The sequence below is a fragment of the Mytilus galloprovincialis genome, chromosome 9 (assembly GCF_965363235.1).
Source record: "Mytilus galloprovincialis chromosome 9, xbMytGall1.hap1.1, whole genome shotgun sequence".
In the NCBI taxonomy this organism is placed as follows: domain Eukaryota; kingdom Metazoa; phylum Mollusca; class Bivalvia; order Mytilida; family Mytilidae; genus Mytilus; species Mytilus galloprovincialis.
Genome location: NC_134846.1, coordinates 59855513 through 59875773, shown reverse-complemented (window position 1 = coordinate 59875773; position 20261 = coordinate 59855513). Strand labels below are relative to the sequence as shown.

The 20261-nt window shown below is 31.2% G+C and overlaps 2 protein-coding genes across 4 annotated transcripts in view; both read right to left on the bottom strand.

Annotated features, from left to right (window-relative positions):
* The window catches only part of LOC143045473 (uncharacterized), an 89080-nt gene extending 79175 nt beyond the window's left edge, over positions 1-9905 (bottom strand). For 2 of the 3 annotated variants that reach the window (XM_076217997.1, XM_076217996.1), the window contains exons 1-6: positions 9161-9223; positions 6664-6744; positions 3528-3607; positions 3053-3170; positions 1420-1494; positions 845-933 (exon numbers count right to left, since the gene is read on the bottom strand). In XM_076217997.1, the coding sequence (XP_076074112.1) occupies positions 845-933; positions 1420-1494; positions 3053-3170; positions 3528-3607; positions 6664-6744; positions 9161-9208 (491 nt within the window). In that variant the 5' untranslated portion in view covers positions 9209-9223. Of the gene's footprint in view, positions 1-844; positions 934-1419; positions 1495-3052; positions 3171-3527; positions 3608-6663; positions 6745-9160; positions 9224-9863 lie in introns of those variants that run through there. The other variant, XM_076217998.1, reaches the window with a different exon arrangement.
* A 2594-nt stretch (positions 9906-12499) lies between these two features.
* On the bottom strand, positions 12500-19288 carry LOC143045471 (E3 ubiquitin-protein ligase RING2-like). The gene is made up of 4 exons (XM_076217995.1): positions 18840-19288; positions 16704-16990; positions 16002-16064; positions 12500-14310 (listed from the first exon to the last, which is right to left on the bottom strand). The coding sequence occupies exons 1-4, from the start codon at positions 19253-19255 to the stop codon at positions 14117-14119; spliced, it is 960 nt and encodes a 319-aa protein (XP_076074110.1). The 5' UTR covers positions 19256-19288; the 3' UTR covers positions 12500-14116.
* Between the last annotated feature and the right edge of the window lie 973 nt (positions 19289-20261).

The following is a 20261-nucleotide window of genomic DNA, read 5'->3' as shown; positions in this document are numbered from 1 at the left end:
TGCTTTCTTTTTGGATTGCATTCTCTTTCTTAAAAGATCGTATTCTGTTTTTATATGGATTGTATTCTGTTTTTATATGGATTGTATTCTGTTTTTTATGGATTGTTTTCTTGATTTTTAATTTTGATCATGCTGTTGCTTACTCTTCGTCGCCTTGTTAGTTTATTTTCCTTGCTTTCTTCTTACATGTTATGTAAAAGAGGGACGAAAGATCCCAGAGGGACAGTCAAACTCATAAATCAAAAATAAACTGACAACGCCATTATGTAAATAATGCAGTATCTTTTCAATTGACAAAAAAGCATGGTGTCTTTTGGTTTTGAAGCTGTCTATACAAGACAACCTCCTCTTAAAAATTCCAGTGTTATCATGTTTTATATTAGTTAGCGCTGATTGGTTTATTTAAACTGGTTTATTTGATTCCAATAAGTCAATTTGATTTATCACAGGTTTAAAGGATCTTCTCCGAATTAAGCAATATATTAACCGGATTTAAAGATTAAGAGTAAACAAAAATTTGATAGCGGACGGAAAAGTTTACATATTTATCAATTGAAAGAATATCATATCATTTTTATATATATTTTTTAATGTCCTGTATCAAATCAGCAATATAGCAGTTGTTATACAAAAGTATGTATGTTTACGTTTGTTTTTGATCAAGTTCAGTCTTTCTGTTGTTTCGCTGTTTTCCTCTTATAATTGATGTACTTCCCTCAATTTTTGTTTGAACCCCGGATTTGTTTTCGTTAAATTGATTCATGACTATTGGACAGCAGTATACTACTGTTGCCTTAATTGAGCTATGCACATACAGCAAAGATCCTAGAGAAAATATACTCACGTTTCATACCATCCAACTCTACAGAGTCGTTCTTGCATGGTTTTTGGATATTCTGCAAATGCCTTTATATTACGCAAACAAACCTGCAACTATAAAAACGGTTTCCTTTTATAAATTTCATTGTACTTTTAAACCACCGAGACCTTACATTTATTTATAAAAAGTAGTTTAGAATTAGATGATGAAATCAGCTGTACAAGTGTTGTATCTTTTGTGCAATCAAATTTGCAAGAGATAGAGGGTCGATGCCCATTTGTGGAGATCATGCATTGCTACATTTGAGACCCATTGATGGCCTTCGGCTGTTGTCTGCTTTATGAACGGGTTGTTGTCGCTTTGACACATTCCCCATTTCCTTATCGAATTATAAAAAGAGTCTTCTGATTTTCAAATGAACCGACTGTGTCCTAATTCTGGAACTGTTACCCATTTTTCTAAGTAAAGTTAATTCTTAGAGAAATAAAAGTGAACATCACTGGTACCTTTGTAAAATGCACTACAAATAATTGCGAATTCAATTCATGTCACCAGTGCAGGAAAGATAACTCTAAACTGTCATTCTTAATCAGACTTACATAACGGAGGTCTCTTTCGGTTCTTTTTTGTGGTGAAACTCGTAATATTCTTTTGCCTTCTATTGGGACACGATCCTAAATTAAAACAATAGAATATACATATCAGAAGCAGCCACATAAATGAACCATAATTTTGAAAATGTTATGTTTCACTCCAACATTAATAACTAAGGGATTTTTCTTTATACAATCTCTTTGGTCTATTATTGTGTTATTCAATCTGAATTGCGTGTTAAAATTGAATATTGCTTAAATACTAGAAACTGATACAAATCTACAACCATGGGAATTATATTTGGTAATGAAAACATCAAGATGTTGCTCTGATTTTTAATAAGATTATGATGTATCTAATAAATACTATTCATCTGACAACTACATTTAACAACTGATCAAGTTAAACAATCGAGAAAGTGAGAAAAAAAAATAGTTTGAGATTTTAAATACAATGACCATGATGACAGTGTTATTGAAAATTACGCCTTTACACCCTACTAATATATTTCTAGACATATTAATTATTTAAGATCTTCTAAAAAGTTATCTATGTGTAAATAGTCATTCGCGATGATACAACAGAGGTGGAATGCAAATTCTTGGAAGAAGAAGAAAACTTTAAACAAAAATGTGCTTTGTTTTTATATATATGTTCCGGACCATATGAGTATTTGGACCATACGCGTATGGTCATGACCAAATGCGTATACTTATATGGTCCGACCATACGCGTATGGTCGGACCATATGAGTATAATACTCGTTTGGTTATTAACGAGCCGGACCATATGAGTATTTGGACCATATAGATATATTTTCTTTTTAAATTACATTATAAAAGTTTCAATAATACAAAAACTTTATCTAAAAAAATGATGGTAACATGACAATGTATTATTTTTATAATACAAATACTACGTAAAAATTAAATACTGATGTCATAGTTAGTTTTCATCGTTAATTACATTCTTACATGTAGGCTTGGGTGAAATTTACTTCCATACGGTATCCGATGATAGTTTTTTTTGCATTTGCAAGTCTTGGTTGTGCACGATCCTTTTCATTACACCTTTTGTTTGCGAGTGAAAAGCTAGCCTTTTTGTAGCTCTGCGTACAGTGACACCGAGGTCTTGGGCCATTCCGATATGTCTACGGTGTTTTTTTAAAAGAAGCTGTAGATCTCAAATATCGTTACATGACTGCAATATCATATTCACAAACCACTTAAATAAACTATGTTACTTTCCAGTTACTTCTTAATTGTGTAATGTTGTTCAGTTCATTAAGAAATTTTTAAAGTTATTTTGTTAAGTCGAAATATTGCCATTCACTCGTAATAACAAATCGATATTGACCATTGGTAATGACCATCGGTAATGACCATAAGTATAAAATGTGTTTATTATAGTTTGACAAGTAAGTAAAATTGATTAGGTGAAACTTCTAATTTTATTTAGCTTATCTTTTTATTATAATATAATAATAAAATTACCTATATGATAGCGTCTTTTTGATGAACGGTCATACCATATGAAGAGTTTAGAGTATATACCCATATGGTCATGACCATACGATACGCGTATGGTCCAATTAATTTATTTACAATTCAAGAAATTAAATAACTAAAAACAAATTACCTGTTTGTTGGCCTTGTACTGATTGGGATCAAACAACAAGCCGTCGATATTTTTATTGTCAGACATCTGATCTGATTCTTGTAGAATGGATAAAAATTCTGCCTTGTTGGAATCTACCCTGAATAGCAAACAGATCATTTTCCAAGATTGTATATTTTTTCAAATGATTTCCTTCTTTACATATAAATTTACTTCTTATTATTTGTTTCAATACAAAAATTATATTATCATTGGCATGGACTTTGAATTAAATACACATCATCTCTGTTCCAAACTATTCATTAAATCCAATAAAAAAAAGTATGTTACTCATTCATTTGAAATGTTTTAAACGACACATGATATGGTCATCGAAGATCGAAAAAAATCTTCTATTTTCATTTGCTTATTGATGTTATATTACTATATTTTCAACCACCGTGTTGTGAAAGTAGCCATGAGTAAATGATTAAATAGCCTAAGTGATATATGTTACCTGTTGTAACTGAACTTGCACAGTCTGTAGCAGATAATAGCCAAACGGCCGCATAATCTGAATTTCTGTAGTAACGAAATCTAAAAATAAAAATTACACCTTCGTTTTACTATAAGATAAAATTATTTATTAGGTATTATATCCTAACAGTATATTAGTTGCTATGCACAACATGTGAGGTTGCAATCCTATTAAACATATTATATTTGATATAACCCAAAAGAACCCCAAAAAAGCCATTTCCATAAAATGTCAACTTTGAGTGATGGAATAGAAACCTTCGTATTTTTTTATAATATTTAATTTTATAATAAGAATTTTATAGAGGGTTTCATAAATCATGTAAATACCGAAAGAAAACTGTCGAATGAGCTGATGATACCCTCGTGGAATGATAGTCAACCAGCGGAGGTAGTAACTTCGACCTTAACTTCAGAAACAATGTCCTCAAAATCAAGAAGTATTGTCCTCTCATTTTATGTTACTATGTTACACTGCAACCTGATATGAAGTTCAAAATGTAACATCCGGAAACCAAACTGACAGAATGGCGACGTACGGGTAAATACTATGAACTCCTGCTCCTATGTAGTGTGGGATAACATAAAGATATGTGATCTGACTGCCAACAAATAAAAATTATGCACATGAGGCTATAGGACGAAGATGTATTCAAAGAACATTCAACGATGAGTAACCCTATGATGGACCTCTTGGTGATTTCACAGGTTTTCGTGTTGTAAATAAAGACAACAGTATAAACCGCTGTTCAAAAGTCATAAATTGATTGCGAAAAAACAAATCCGGGTAACAACTAAAACCAAAGGAAACACATCAATTATAAGAGAACAACAGAACACTGATGTGCAACTATAAGAGGAAAACAACGAAACAACAGAACACTGAAGAGCAATAAAAAAAAAACGGAAAATACATAGAAACGAACTATTAGCCTGTAATTTAGTGGTAGTCGTTTGTTTATTTGTTACTCATTTGTTTTTCGTTTATTTTTTGTACATAAATAAGACCGTTAGTTTTTTCGTTTGAATTGTTTTACCTTGTCATTTTGGAGCCTTTTATAGCTGACTATGCGGTATGGGCTTTGCTCATTTGCTCATTGTTGAAGGCCGTACGGTAACCTATAGTTGTTAATTTGGTCTCTTGTGGAGCATTGTCTCATTGGCAATCATACCACATCTTCCTTTTTATATTATATTACAATTGTCATATTCCTGACTTAGAACAGGAAATTTTAAGAAAAAATGGTGGATTGAAGCTGTTTTTTGTTGTTTTTTTTGGCTATCCAAACCTCGCGCATTGTGACAACATTATTGTGACAATGTATTTTAAAACAATTACAAGAAATATTTTGAAAAACGGTTGTCTTGTTGTGTATGCTTCTAATCTCCTTTCACTTGAAAAGTTCCCTCCGCCTGCTTTGGTGTACATGTGTTTTGGTGGGTTTTTTTCAATGTGTTGCATATTCTAAATTGCCTCCGTTTAATTTAATCACAAATTGTCTCGGCTCGTTCAAATTAAAAGCATGACTTATGGTGTTACTGCTTTTCTGTAATTCAATGTTTAGTTAAAGTGTTCTGCCTTAAAATATTATATAACCAAAGCTACCACGCAATAAAAACCCTATTAAAATGAACACGTCCACTTGTATTTTTGTCCATCTGATGAGTTTAGCCTTTTTCAACTGATTTTTATAGTTCGTTCTTATGTTGTACTGTTATATCACTGTCCCAGGTTAGGGGGAGGATTGGAATCCCACTAACATGTTTAACCCCGCCACATTATTTATGTATGTGCCTGTCCCAAGTCAGGAGCCTGTAATTCAGTGGTTGTCGTTTGTTGATGTGTTACATATTTGTTTTTCGTTCATTTTTTTTTACATAAATAAGGCCGTTAGTTTTCTCGTTTGAATTGTTTTACATTGTCTTATCGGGGCCTTTTATAGCTGACTATGCGGTATGGGCTTTGCTCATTGTTGAAGGCCGTACGGTGACCTATAGTTGTTTATGTCTGTGTCATTTTGGTCTTTTGTGGATAGTTGTCTCATTGGCAATCATACCACATCTTCTTTTTTATATAGTAGAAAGCTACTCATTCATTGCCATAGGACAAAGAAGTTACCGTAAAAGCATCATAAAGATTTAAACAAAGACCATTAATCATAACCGTCTGACAATATAAAAATAAGGATGTTTATGATTGCCATGAAACAACTATCCACCAAAATTCAAATGAAGTGGCTGTAAGCAATTATAGGCAACCATACGGCCTTCAACAATGAGAAAATTACAAACCTTATAGTCGGTTATTAGAGGCCCCGACATGAAAAATGATAAACAATTGAATTGAGACAACTAACGGCAGGATCTAAACAGAACAAATTTACGAAAAATAAATATAACAGAAATGAACCAATAACAACCACTGAACTACAGGCTCCTGAATTGGGACAGGCACATAAAGACTGTGGCAAGTTTAAACATGTCCCCTAACCCGAGACAGTGATATAACGGCACAACATAAAAACAAACTATAAAAATCAATTGGAAAGACTTAACTAATCAGATCGATACAAAGAAAAACATCAAACAAAGACACAGACTAGACGTGGCAGGGTATATACCCATCCCTCATCCCTAACAACAACAAAAACACAGTAAGTACAGATCTGAGAGTACTCGCAGCAAGTTAAAAGCCAACAACAACTAATAAAAAAATCATGCATTTAAGAAAAATTCTGGCAAAACAAATGGAAAGAAAAATGCATATGCAAGTATAAACTGTTTAATTTCAACAATTTTCATTGAGACTTGTTGTTATTGTTTCCGAACTTTCGCTCTTACTTTAAGTTGTTATCTTATAGTTCGTGTCTGTGTGTGTTGCATTGTCGTATGTTTTTATTCACTTCAGTGTTTCTGTTGTTTCGTTGTTTTCCTCTTATTGTTGATGTGTTTTCCTCGGGTTTAGTTTGTAACCCGGATTATTTTTTGTCTCAATCAATTTATGATTTTCGAAAGAGTGGTATCTACTGTTGCCTTTATTTACATGAAGGCAAGTACTGTCCTTTTTCAATGAATATATTCTATGTTATTTAAAGAAATAAGAATCCGGCACTTACCTTCTGACGTGGTTTTAACCTCCATTTCACAAGCGGTGTTCTACACTCCTTATGTGTATGGTTTAGAGTCTCTTGTACGTTCTATTAGAATATATAATATATTACTAAGCTTGAACATTTAAGTTTTTACTAAAAAATAATGTTCCTGTAAATTCAAAATGTTAGAATAAGATATTTTACCATTTTACCAAAGATATTCATTATTATGACATCAGAAATTATAAATTATATAATATGTCAAAAACATTTTGCCAAAAAGAAAAAGCAGACTAGCAATTTTTACAAAAAATAAAGTCCATTCCATCAGATGCTAGATTTTGACACCAAATTAAAAAGGATTTTACAAGTGAATCGGTGTTCCAAACTTCGGGTGATTGTTTACTTTAATACCATTTCAGCAATACAAATAGATTTCAGTTTCGTTTATAAGATCAATTCAAAGCAGAAAAGAAAAAAATATCAAAGGTTTCATTACTTACTTCCATAACATGAGGTTCAACAATATTATTACGATATGAAAATGTTAAACTATTTATATATATTTTGATGATATAAAACGGGTTGACTATTATGAATAAATTACTATTACTTTTTAATATTATAGATTAGTATGTAGATCAGCAAATTGTGCTTCTTTTCACTTTTCAATAGATGTTTATATGTTATTAGGCATGAAATGAATTTTCTATATGTTTATATCTCGTATTCATTGAACCAAATATTTTTAGCATCTAAAACAGATATAAAAAGCATGGATGTTTTTCATATATTCTATAACAATCTTAAGGCGATTACATTTACAGTTAAAGTTTCAGTTTAATTTTATCTGTCTTTTGACTGCAATTGAAATAAAAATTTAATGCGTTTTCCACAATTTCTATGTTACCTCAAAGGCGGTCAAATTTACATGCAGTGATATATACATTCAGACTCAATGAGTTAACTCCCCATTCTAAAGTACATATAGATGAATTATCATCAATGTTTAAATATATTTTTTAATTGCTGGTTGTTTTCATGAATACACAAGTGCATAATATAATTGGATAATATATATTTTTTTATTATCAATAGCATATTATTTTAAATCAAACTGTTTATAAATCTATCTCAATTTGTATTTCAAATTCATTTTTAACAAATGCCATCTTAATTACATTATAGTGTGGGTATACATTCTGTAATGCCTGAATTGTTGCCCAATCTGTTATGACAAATGTGATCTGATTTTAAAGCAATAATAATCAGGCAATAGTTAATTTGTTTCTGATGTTTATGTTATCCCGTTATCCCATAGTTTTCGTTATTTGTAAAACTCGAATCGTTCGTCATGTAAGATTCTCGATTGAGTAAAAATAACTAATTTTCTAGCACCATATTATAGGTATGGTCAGGTAGTGTTAAGAATTGAAAGGATGACCTAGAAACTTATAACAGTATGATAAATCATAGAAAGAAAAGGAAAATAAGCGAAAAAAACAGGCTATGGGAAATACGTTTTGACAGTGGCAAACACATGAGAATTTGGTTTTAAAAGTAATGCATACGCCATGATAAGCTCTCTGATAACCGAGAAAAATCAAAACAGTATGACAAATTATAGTAAAGAAAGGAAAATTGAAGAAAATAAAATAAAAAAATAATACTTAAAACACATGACAAAAACATTTAGACGCCAATTTAAGGAATGACTGTATAATATACATTTCATTTTCAGCACGATTGTTAGAACAGGGATTCGATTATGTAATTCTATACAAAAATAAGTTATCTTAATCCTAATATGTACCATTAACCCTATCATATTATCTTCCGTATCTGTCTGTAAGAAAAAGGAGATTGTTATAACGTTATAAATAAAGGCAACAGTAGTATACCGATGTTCAAAACTCATAAATCGATAGAAAAAATACAACGTTAAAATGTATAATTGAGAAAACCATCCACCAAAGACAAAAACGATTATTCATGCTTTTCAGAAAGAAAAAAAACCACAATAAAAGCTTCTAAATAGTGAAGTAGCAGTGAAATAACTAAAAGTACATCTCAACATTTGTAGAAAGCCCTCTAGTAAGCTTTTATTGTTTATATCTTAGTCATTTTTGGTCTCTGGTGGGTAGTTGTCTAATTGGCAATCATACCACATCTCTTTATTTTTATAAGCTTAGTCGTACTTTAAAATTATTTAAATTTATTTTAATAGTTTAAAAAGCAAAATGCATTTAAATGCAATATGAAAAGATAAATATGAAGTAGGGATTTAAAAAAAAAACGTGTTAAATGCAGTACTCTTGACAGAAGTATGATTCAGTGTGGGTTTTTTCTTCATTTTAATAGGAATAGATCAGGATGGATTTCCATTTGTATTTGAAAATATAGCAAAAAGATTTAATTAAATTTGTATGCATATCTTTTTATATAAAATTCAAACTCATATTTGGCAACACAATCGTAACTTGGCTGCGTACGCATTACGAATAAAATAACTCATACTCACATACGATGGTGTACAATGATCGACCGAAAAAACACGTTCACAGTTCATTTGTCCTTGCAATGAATTTATCATTTTCTAACGTTAAACGATAGAAAACACAGAAAAGCAAGGAATATGATTATTGCTGTTGAAATGAATCTATCACAAAATTCTCCCAGTAGCACACATTAGGCAAAATATATATGAAATAAGGATGTTATTTGTCATGAACTCAATTTTCCATATGTTAAATAAAACATAACGTGTATATTCAAGAATTAAGTAATGCTACACTTGATACTTGAGAAACTAATTTGGTGATATAATTCAATTATAAAAGTCAAAATCAACAATTTATGTGTTTAAATGCAGTAATTTTCTCTAAAGATACATTTAAAATTAAAAATTACCGTTAAAAAGATATTTATTAAAGTAATCACTATTGTATACTTTTCTTTCTATTGGAAAATGCAATACCTTGTAAAGTTAATCATTCGTTTTTCCTATAAATTTTAACAGGTAATAGAGGGGTCTCATTATTTCTCTGAATTGTAGTTAATAAGCAAAAACACATATATGTCATGCACATTCTTCTTTAGAAATAAGAATTATTAAACATATACATGCACATCGTGGTTGCAACCAACTGGGACGAATAACCTTTTACTCTCTTCATTTTAATAATTTTAACTAAAATCTTTTTTTCATTTATGAAAATTCTTACCCTTAGAAATCTGGGAGTTCTTTCCATAATTTAGTCAGCATTCGGTACGTACGTATACGCTCCATGTCTCCATGACAGGAGAAAGACGACGAAAGGATTGCTATAAAATCTTTTTATTGACTATATAAAGACCTTCGTTTTTAATCTGTAAATCAAAATTTTAAACATATTAATCCAATTTCAATGTGCATTATTCTAGCTTGAAAAAAATACCCCTAATATGATATGTTTTAGTTAACAAAACAATCGAAAGGAAAACAAACAAAACAATTTATGTTAACTTAAACACTCCCGAGATAGGGACCTGAGATGGTCACACGTCAAACGGCATACAAGTGATAAACCTTTTCAATAGGAATGTGCATTTAAGCGAATAATTTACTAAACTTTTTAGTTTTAATAATTACAATGCAACATATGAAAAATTTATTTTACACTGTATAATTTAGGTGAATTAGGTAAAACATTATATCCATAAACATTTCATTATTTTCAATATTTTCCAAGGTCAGGAAAGAGGATAGATTATGATTCTGTGTAGAATATTACCCCAAAAACGTAATCATTAACATGAATGTTTAACCTTTCCCTCCATTTGAAAATATAAAAAAAAAAACCGAAACAGAATACTGGCAAACAAACAAAATTCATTTTGTGAGAAAAACAGAAGATGGGTAGAAACTATTCATCGATTCCAACTGTAAATTTAAAATTCCAGATCATTACAGAAAAGTCAATAAATATGTTATTACGAAAAATCTGCAAATTACAGCCACCATAGATTTGCTTACCGTATTTTGACCTGTCATTTAATACCAAACGTTGAATGTTCGAGTTTAAACGTTTCATGTGTCGGTTTGTTCGTTCGATTTTATTGGAAATAATAAAAATATTAAGAAATGCAAAAGTGGAGAAAACTTCAAAATGTTATCAATAGCTGTATGAATCGCACCCATGAATGCTATACATTAGCTTTTATTATTTTACTGTTGAATAATTATTCCTAGAAATAAATGTCCGTTATCCTACTATTATAAATCAATCGACTTGTAACTGTACAAAATATATCTCTGACAGAGATAAATTTACATTTTGACAAATATGGGCAATGACTTTTGGTATTGTTCGTCTGCGAATAGCGTCCAATAATGGCAAGATGCACTTCTCCAATATGTATGAAACCATTTGTGAAGTTTCCAGGATCTGAGTTTAAAAGTATAAGAGATGATTAGCGCCGATTACACAAATTTGATTTTCTTCTTCTTCTGAAGATTTTGCCTAAATAGTTATCAAAGGTACCAGGATTATAATCTAATACAACAGACGCGCGTTTCGTCTTCATAAGACTCATCAGTAACGCTCAGATCAAAATAAGTTATAAAGCCAAACAAGTACAAAGTTGAAGAGCATTGAGGAGTGAGGACCCGAAATTCAAAAAAGTTGTGCCAAATACGGCTAAAGTAATCTATTCCTGGGTTAAGAAAATCCTTAGTTTTTGGGAAAATTTAATAGTTTTGTCAACAGAAAATTTATTAAAATGACCATATAATTGGTATTCATGTCAACAAAATGAGTTCCCAATGCTGGAAATTTGACAGGCTAGTTATCAGGACAATTCATTAGCAATAGATGTACAACTTAATATATAAATAATTCTTTTTTAAAGTTGAAGAACTAGATGTGATCTGGGTAACTGGGTTGAAAATTTAATCAAAGCCAATGAAATTTGTGAAATTCGGTAGGATCAAGTATCAGTCCACTAATCCAAGGTTCAATTGTTTTCTACGGATAATCACTGAAAAATTTAGCATACTAGTACCTTTAATTGCAAATGGAGTGCAATGTTTTCTGAAAGTCCGGAAGAACATTTTAAACAGGTACTTTTGATCAAGAGAAACAGGCAACATTTCCCTTTTATTTTCATTTCATATCTGAATATTTCATGTATTTTGAAAGCTTCAACTATGGGAATGACCAATTTTTTAAAAAATAAATCTACTTTTTTCTGATGTTCTTCCTGATCATGTTTAAATTAGTAGTTCTTTAACTGAACAGAAAACACAGTTGAAGAGCTCTGATTTTTTACTCGTAGGTTTTTGAAGTCTGTGAAAACCCATTATTAAGTTTAGTGCTTTTCTGATCTGGTTTCTATATTCTGTACCCTTTCATTATTAAACTTAACCCAGACATAGAGAAGGGATGGAAAAAGAACTTGAACCTAGACAAAATGTTTACAAGCATGTTTCTTTTGCATTAACTTAAAAGTCAGAAACCTCTGTAGTTGCTACATGTATACCTTAAAATTAATAGAGGAAATAAGGAATGAACCCACCAAAGAGCAGAAAACAGTCGAAAGCCACCAATGGGTCTTCTATACGGCAAAAAAATCCTGCACCCAGATCCTTGCTTCAGCTGGCCCCTAAGTATTCTTTTAAAGTTTTATGTTGTTGGTAGGTGATTTGGTAGTCAAATCCCATAAACAGACAAAGGACAATTTGGAGATGGATACATGATAGACTCTTGTGTATCATAAAATACAGTAGGTAATTCAAAATTATACATAAATCTTATTATTCTTTTATGGCATTGTTGTATTGTCTTATCATGACATCTTCATATCCACAACAACAAAAGTACAGTTTAGTATGTCATTTATTGTTTACAACAAACAAAAATAGTAAAAAAGCACCATCTATTCCATACATACATGAATAATATCCCTCATTCACTCTACATTTCGAAAAGCATAATGAAAATGCATTTTTGGCATCAATGAAACAGCAATGACTGTATTTAAGTTTGGAATCCATGTAAATATCCTTGTTTATTTTTGAAACCTTTAACTGAGAATATATAACAATACTGTCAAAATCAAACTGATTTGTTAGTTTGATTTTAGTTCAAAAGCTGCTAAAATATGTTATCATTTGAGATTACTACTTCTGTACTTCTTTTAATTTCTTTTATTGTAATGAGTCAGTTAATATAAAAGATGCTGCCACTGTTACTAAAAAAAGAAATAATAAAAGTTATTTGATTCCGATACAATAAATAAATCATTTTAAAGTTAAATGCATATTTATAATTACAGTAATGTCTTACAAAGTTCTACATGTAGAAGACAGCCAGAGGAATATGCTGTAACACATAAATGCAGTAAAACAGCTGTACAATCCTGGCTAAAACTTGGCTGCTTTTCAACCTCTTCATAGAAGTTGTGTTCAATACATGCTTTGATGTAAAACTATAATTTGCTGTGATATCGTTTTTTGGTTTTTTTTGGCAAGAGGCATCAACACTGTCAGGGTCATGCACAATTAGGGATAGTTTTGATTATAAGAAATGTGTCTGTAATTCTTGAAACAAAAATAATCTTAACAGCACTTTTTATATCATTTTTCACAAATTTTCGTAATAATATCTTAAGTACACTGAAACTGGTGAGGCTATAAATAGACCTGTGTACAGGTATTTCTGTATCTCAAAAGTACTAAATCTTCCAATACTTCAAATGAGTTATAGAAATTAAGCTTCTAAGGGCTATTCCAGAAAAAAATGTATGGGGGGGGGGGGGGGGGGGGGGGGTTGGAAGGCACATTGTATTAATAATACATGGGTGATGGGTATCAGAACAACTTTTCACACTATAATGCACTATAATTCTCAATTACAATTGTCTGGGTGGCGGGTGCTGAAAAAAACTGCCTTCCAACCCTCCCCCCCCCCCTACATTTTTTTCTGAAATACATGTAGCCCTAAATAAAAATACAGAAGAAATTTCTATACAAATACTAACTTTGCAAGTTGAATGTTAAGCATATAAATATATATAGCATATAATTATTTGCTTTAAACAATCATCATTGTTTTTTTTTATGTTTTCCTATTACTGTTAATTAGTTGCATAGAATTTTGAAAGAGGATGCAACATGTAATATATATATATATACTGTAAATTCAAAAATTATTTTTATTATTGTGAAAATTGCAACAGAGTTGTAAACACAATAATTTAAACTTGCATTTTGAAATATTTTATATTCATGAATTAAACAGGATTTTCCTTGAAAATCGTGAAAATTAAAATCGTATTTTAGTCTAAAATGACAAAATCATAATAGTAAATGCACACAATAATTTCTGAATTTACAATACATATATATCGGTATTAGAAATATATCATTCAATCAATTTCATATATCCAAATGAATAAAATGTTTGAATACAATATGAAGCACTAATGAGATTGCTGATTACAAACATTTATTGTCTGATTTCTTTGGCATGGATTCCACTGGATGATTGGCGAAGAACATCTCCATTGGTTTATTTATTCTCCAGTATCGTTCATTCACTTGGTGAAGGGTCATGGATCCATTTAATGAGGTATAGTTACCAGGTGTACTGGCAATGTATATTACATAATTTGTTTCTCCTTTACTTCTACCTGTAATTAATAGGTAAATCATAACTCATCATGTAATACAGTATTTACATTAAATAATGATGCAAGATAAATATAAACCCTGACATTTTCAATGTATTAGATAGTAGGGGTATGTAAGAAATGCATCACAGATATAAATCAAGACATTTTTAATTTGCTAGCAGCTCAGCCTTCATTCATTTAATACAAATCTATGACATATTTGTATGCAAAATGAAGCAATGTCAATTTAAATTTAAAGAGAAAATCCATGTGTTATTTAATTTACTTTTAAAAACAAATAATAGATATATTGTAAAACTGCTAGATTAAAAAGAGACATATTTTTCATTTTGCTCTTTTCAATTTCACAATTTTTATGATATATTGAAATTTTCACATCCTGTTCCATTGAATTAGTCGCTTATTTAAATGTCCTATTCTACATGAATCTTTTCTACAATATTTCTTTCTTTAAAACAAGTATTCTTTCCAATTATGATAAGTGATATTTTAGTTTCGCATTCACCAATGTGCGAAGTATAAACTTTTTCTTGCAAACATTTAAAGGACCTTTCCTTTCAATATCAATCTCGTGGACTCAAGCTCGATTCTCAGAATATAATTCAAGTAGCATATCACAGAGAGTGCAGGGAGTTTTTAAGCAATGAGTTTGAGAGAAAACTGAAATCACTAATCAACTATAATGACAGTTAATCATACTTTGTGATAATGGATGAATTATAGATATTTAAAATCATAAATTTTACATTGCTGTTTACATGGTAGTAATAATTATTTTGCAAAATGTTAGTAACTGATCAATCACTCATCAATGCCTAGTTTATTAAAAGACAACAGGTAAATATACATGAACATGAGACTAGAAAAAAATATAAATGTAGATGCAAGGGACATAATCTAGACTCTTTTTACAGTTTTAACCCTCTTACATGTAGTTTTTCACAGTTAGTTTTTAAGTTGCCCCTTTTGTATTTTTATAATCCTTTACTAGCATTCATTGAAATAATCAAATAGAGGGTTTTCACTAGGTAACAACTTTAGAGTAGCTTGTTGGTATTAAATTGCATGCCCACTGTTCAGAATGATACACATGAAGAACCATACAGAAAAGCAAATATTAGTTTATACTTGGTATGTTTATCGATTAAAAATGTTGGATCTTTTGGTTGAACTCAAGTGGGTTTTAAATTTCAATTACTGAACTGGATTGTGATGTTGAGAATTATGCTATCATAAATGGAAAACTATTTGAAACTTATCTATTACTATTTTTTTTCATCTTATTCAATATAGAGGCAAATCATCTCCCTTTCCACAATATTTCATGTTTGCGTTTACTTTAAAAATTTTCAGTCAAAATTTTCATTAACGACTGTTGATATCAGGTTCAATTCAGCAATTGCCAGTATTTTGTCATTTGTTATCACAAGCCAATTACAGGTATGTTGTTGTTTGTGAGCATGTGCTATAGTAATCACTGACACAGGAAAACAGATTAAAAGTGTGACTTGGTAATTACCAGTAGTTGTAAATAAAAGTGATAAGATACATTGTAGTTGCGATCAATGTACTGAGCACTGATTAATAGGAGTTTTTAAATTTGTGAAAGTTTATTTGAAATTCCCTTGTTCTTTTCCTGAAAGTATGAAATTATAGAAGACTTCGCCATTTCTTAACAAATGACTTACTTTGCTCTCCTTTTGCTGCATCTAATGATAGTCTAATGGCCAAGTATTTTGAAAGATGATCAACTGAAATATAAAATTACAAATAAAGTCAAAAGCAAAAACAAATTGGTTTGATTGATCATGTCTGCAATAGTTTGTGCTAAAATAAGTAATGTAAATACAAAATGTATTCAAGGTTCTTAAAAAATTGAAACCAAGAATCCTTGATGGAATCAGAAAAAATCTTGTGTTCTAAATAATGAATAAAAAAATATATAGTTGCCAGCAGCTGAGTCCAGTCAAAAAGTATGTAAGCCATACTTTCCCTTGTCTCTTTTAAACAGACAACTTAAGTGATTTGTATTTCTCAAGAACTATGGACTTGCAATGGCCAAATTTGAGAATTCCATTAAATTGATTGAGAACTTGTAAATATCTTCTACTGGCAACTTTATTTTGGAATTTGGAAATCAAATGTGCATAAAATTTGCATAGAAAGTCAGTAGCTATCTCTCTCTTTATAAAAAATAAACTCGACCACAGTTACTTTCTTGGGCCTTTTATGGCATACATGAACATTTATTTTCCAATTATTGTAACTTTTCCAATTATTTCATCAATTTGAAATAAATAACTCAATAAACATTTCAGATGACTATCAATATTTAAAATCTTTAATTTGAAATGACGAGGACTTTGTATATATTTTGATTATAAGTTCACCTGTAGCATTGGCTGTGGTCTTTATAAATCTTGTTTGTAATGTATCTATGTTTTGATCAGCTGTTGGTAAAGATCTGAACACAAGCTCTATGTCACTGGCGGGTAGTTCTGTCATTGGCTGCTCGCCATCTGAGTCTTCTGTTGTTTTTGTGCGCTTTAATGGTGTTGTATCATTTGAAGTAGTACTAGCTGTTTCAAGCTTTGACAAATCTGTCTCTGTGTCATGTTTCCGTACCCTCACTCGCTGAGCTCTGTTCATAGCCTGCATCCTCAAACCTTCTTCAATGCTATAATATAGGAATATACATTGTATGTACAAAATGTATAATCAAAACAAAATTTATCTCCAAAGTTTAGATTTAAATCAATATACATGAAGACTTTTTCAGCCAAGTACTATAGATGGTGAACAAAGTTCAATATTAATATTTATTTAGGACCGGTGAGTTTGAAAGTTAGTTCAGTGGTTGTTGTTGGTTGCTGTCATGTCCGTTATCTGTTTTTGTCATTAAGTTATAAATTAGGCGGTTAGTTTTCTAAATTGAATTGTTTCACATTTTACATGTTGGAGCCTTCAAAAGTTGACTATACATATACAGTAAGGATTTTTTTCTTATTATTGAAGGCTGTACAGTTTCCTTTAATTACTTACAATGTACATCCTGAAGTTTGGACTCTCATATATAGTTGTCTCATTGGCAATAATACCACATACATTAACTTTACCTTAGTTGAAAATGTTTTCACCAGGTAACAATCTGCTCTATCACCTTCAACAGGGTTTCCCCTAGGTCAATTATTTTTTTCGCCACCCCTTTCGCCAAAACAATATATTTTTCGCCACTTTATTATTTTTTTCGCCAAGTAACATAACTATATTTTCTGTTTAAAATTTACCTTTTTTTCTAAACCCCACCCCCCCCTGCTCCCTTAAATAAGATGATTTTTCCCCATTGTGTCTATGATTATACTCTCAAACTTATTTTAGAGTTAACATTTTAATGAATAAACACTAAACATTTACTTTAAAACAACAGATTTTTTTTAACTTAAAAGGGAAAAATATTCTTTGTATTTTAAACAACTTTTCTAAATGATTTGGCCACTATACTTTTAATAATAAAGAAGATATAAGTCCTCGAATATAACAAAATTAATGGACATGTTTTGATTATATAATACCAGTATAGTTCGTAGGGAAAGTTTCTTAAAAGAAAAATACTGATGTTCCCTTTTGTACTAAGAAGTGGTTTTTACAACAAAACAAAAGCTTTTATTTTATCATATGAAATTGATCCCTCGTGTCATGTGTAGTCATTACATTGAAGGGCTACTCCCATTCGAGGGCTTGTTCTCAACCTTTTGGATGGATTTCTTCATAACGACCATCGTAAATAAAAAAGTTGAGACGTAAAACTATGCTTGAAACAAGTGTGTCACTCAAACGACTTTAAACTAGTCTCCCTAATCAATTACCGATATTAAAGTCAAAGGATAATTAAAGTTTTAAATCGAAGATTTTTCTTGCTTTTGAACATTTTTCGTCACAACAACAGCTTCCTTTTCTAAACTATCTTTAAAAGGCGAGGAGACGTCAAAAGTTTGCTTCAAACACGTGCGTCGCAAAGTGGTAAATCAATTCCGTATGTGACATTTAGCGAAAGCCATTTAACCATATCATTTTGTCAAACAATTCAATCAACACCTTTATTAATTAGTCCTTTGTTGTCGATAGCTATAAAATGCAATCAGCTGATTATTGATTTCTGTCCAAACCTTAATGAGGTCAAGAGGAATTCCGAGTATTGTCTGATCGGGTAAAGTACGAGAAACTCGAAAAAAGTAAATAAACAAGATGGAGGAAAATAAATCGTTCTATATATTTCTTTCGCCAAATTCTTTCGCAAATGACAAATTTTTATCGCCACAATTATTATTTTTTCGCAAATTGCGAAAACGGCGACCGCCAGCAGAAACCCTGACCTTCACAAATATGTGTTATTTATTAATGTCCCAGGTTACAAACAAAATTAATGAACATCTACAAAGTGTGGTGTTTTGAAATAGCACAATTTTCAGACACTGTCAGCATTAAGAAATGTATACAAACAATGCTGTCATGCTGAAAGGTTATACCTGTGAGTAAGAGCTGCACTACTGTGTTGTTTGTTGAGTTTGGCCAGGACACGCTCCTGATGGGCCTCATATTCATCTCTACTTGGGTATATCTTAGAAATCAGGGCATCAAAATTTGGGTCTGGTCGTAATGATCTCTTAGAAACAAGCTTTTTTCGGCAGGTTGGACATTCTTTGTTCCCACTTCTAAGTGCAGTTATAATACATTCTTGACAAAAACGATGTAAACACTCTTTTGTTGTCATCGTATTTTTTAACATATCTAAGCATATCGGACACATTAGTTCACTGTGCAGACTCCTTGGAGATACTGCTATCTCTGTATTATCCGTGATCGCCTCCTGTGGAGTGCGATGGAGCTCATATAAGCTCAATTCCCAAGTTTTATTCGGCGCATTCGTTACTTCGTTTGCCATCTTTGTATTGCACGGAAGTTGTGGTCGCGCATGCGGATTAACATTGTCAAAGGTTTTCTCAAAGTACAGTGCGAAGTGCCTTGATTTGCAGAAACTCGTTTACAGATTACAGATTACAGTGCAATACTCGATTTCCAAAGTTGAAATATTTGTTTACAGGCGGAAACCCAGTTAAAATAGAACAAAAGAATCGAAGCTCTTTGTTAGAAAAGGACTAACAAACAAAACGACAATTTTCTTCTCAATGACGAAGTGTTTTATTTTAAAAACACCATTTGCATAAGTTTGCAATTTATCTATTACATAGTAATGCATAACAATTAGATATCAAGTCGACGACAGGGGTATATATCAAGTTGGATGTAGACAGGGGCGTAGCCACCTAAGGCTTGACTAGGCACGTGCCTATACATAAATTTGCCGATTATACCCCTTTTGGGAAAAAAACATTTTAATTCTAATGCGTATTATTGCCAAATTAGGGAACTTGACTCCAGAAATAGCAGACAAAATTTACAACTTTTATCGTTCGGATTTAGGTGAAAAAACAGAATTTGAAGATGAGATAGCATGGTGGAAAGCCCCTTGGCGTATTGAAGACAACAGACCAGATAGACTTCTTGGTGTTTAACCAATTTTTGCCCAAATTTGAGTTAAAAGATTCGTTCAAAAATGTTGAAAATCTTTTCCTTTGACCCTCTGTGGGCCTTAATCTAAAACTAGTCTGATCTACACTGGGCATATTGTAAATATTTTTTTTCTTCAGATTTTTGTTTGTACTACGTTAATTCAGGTGTTAATGTAATATTATTCATAATTCTTTGAACTTTTCTTCATGAATATTATCATGATAAAACCAGTAAATATGATATTTTTGTACACAAAATTATGCAACTAAAATGCTGAAACCCGTTTTCCGACTAGGGGCTTCGCCCCCTGGACCTACAGGGGGCCTTCAGTAGCCCCCAGACCCCCTGCCGATTTGTGCCTACAGTTGATCTGAAAC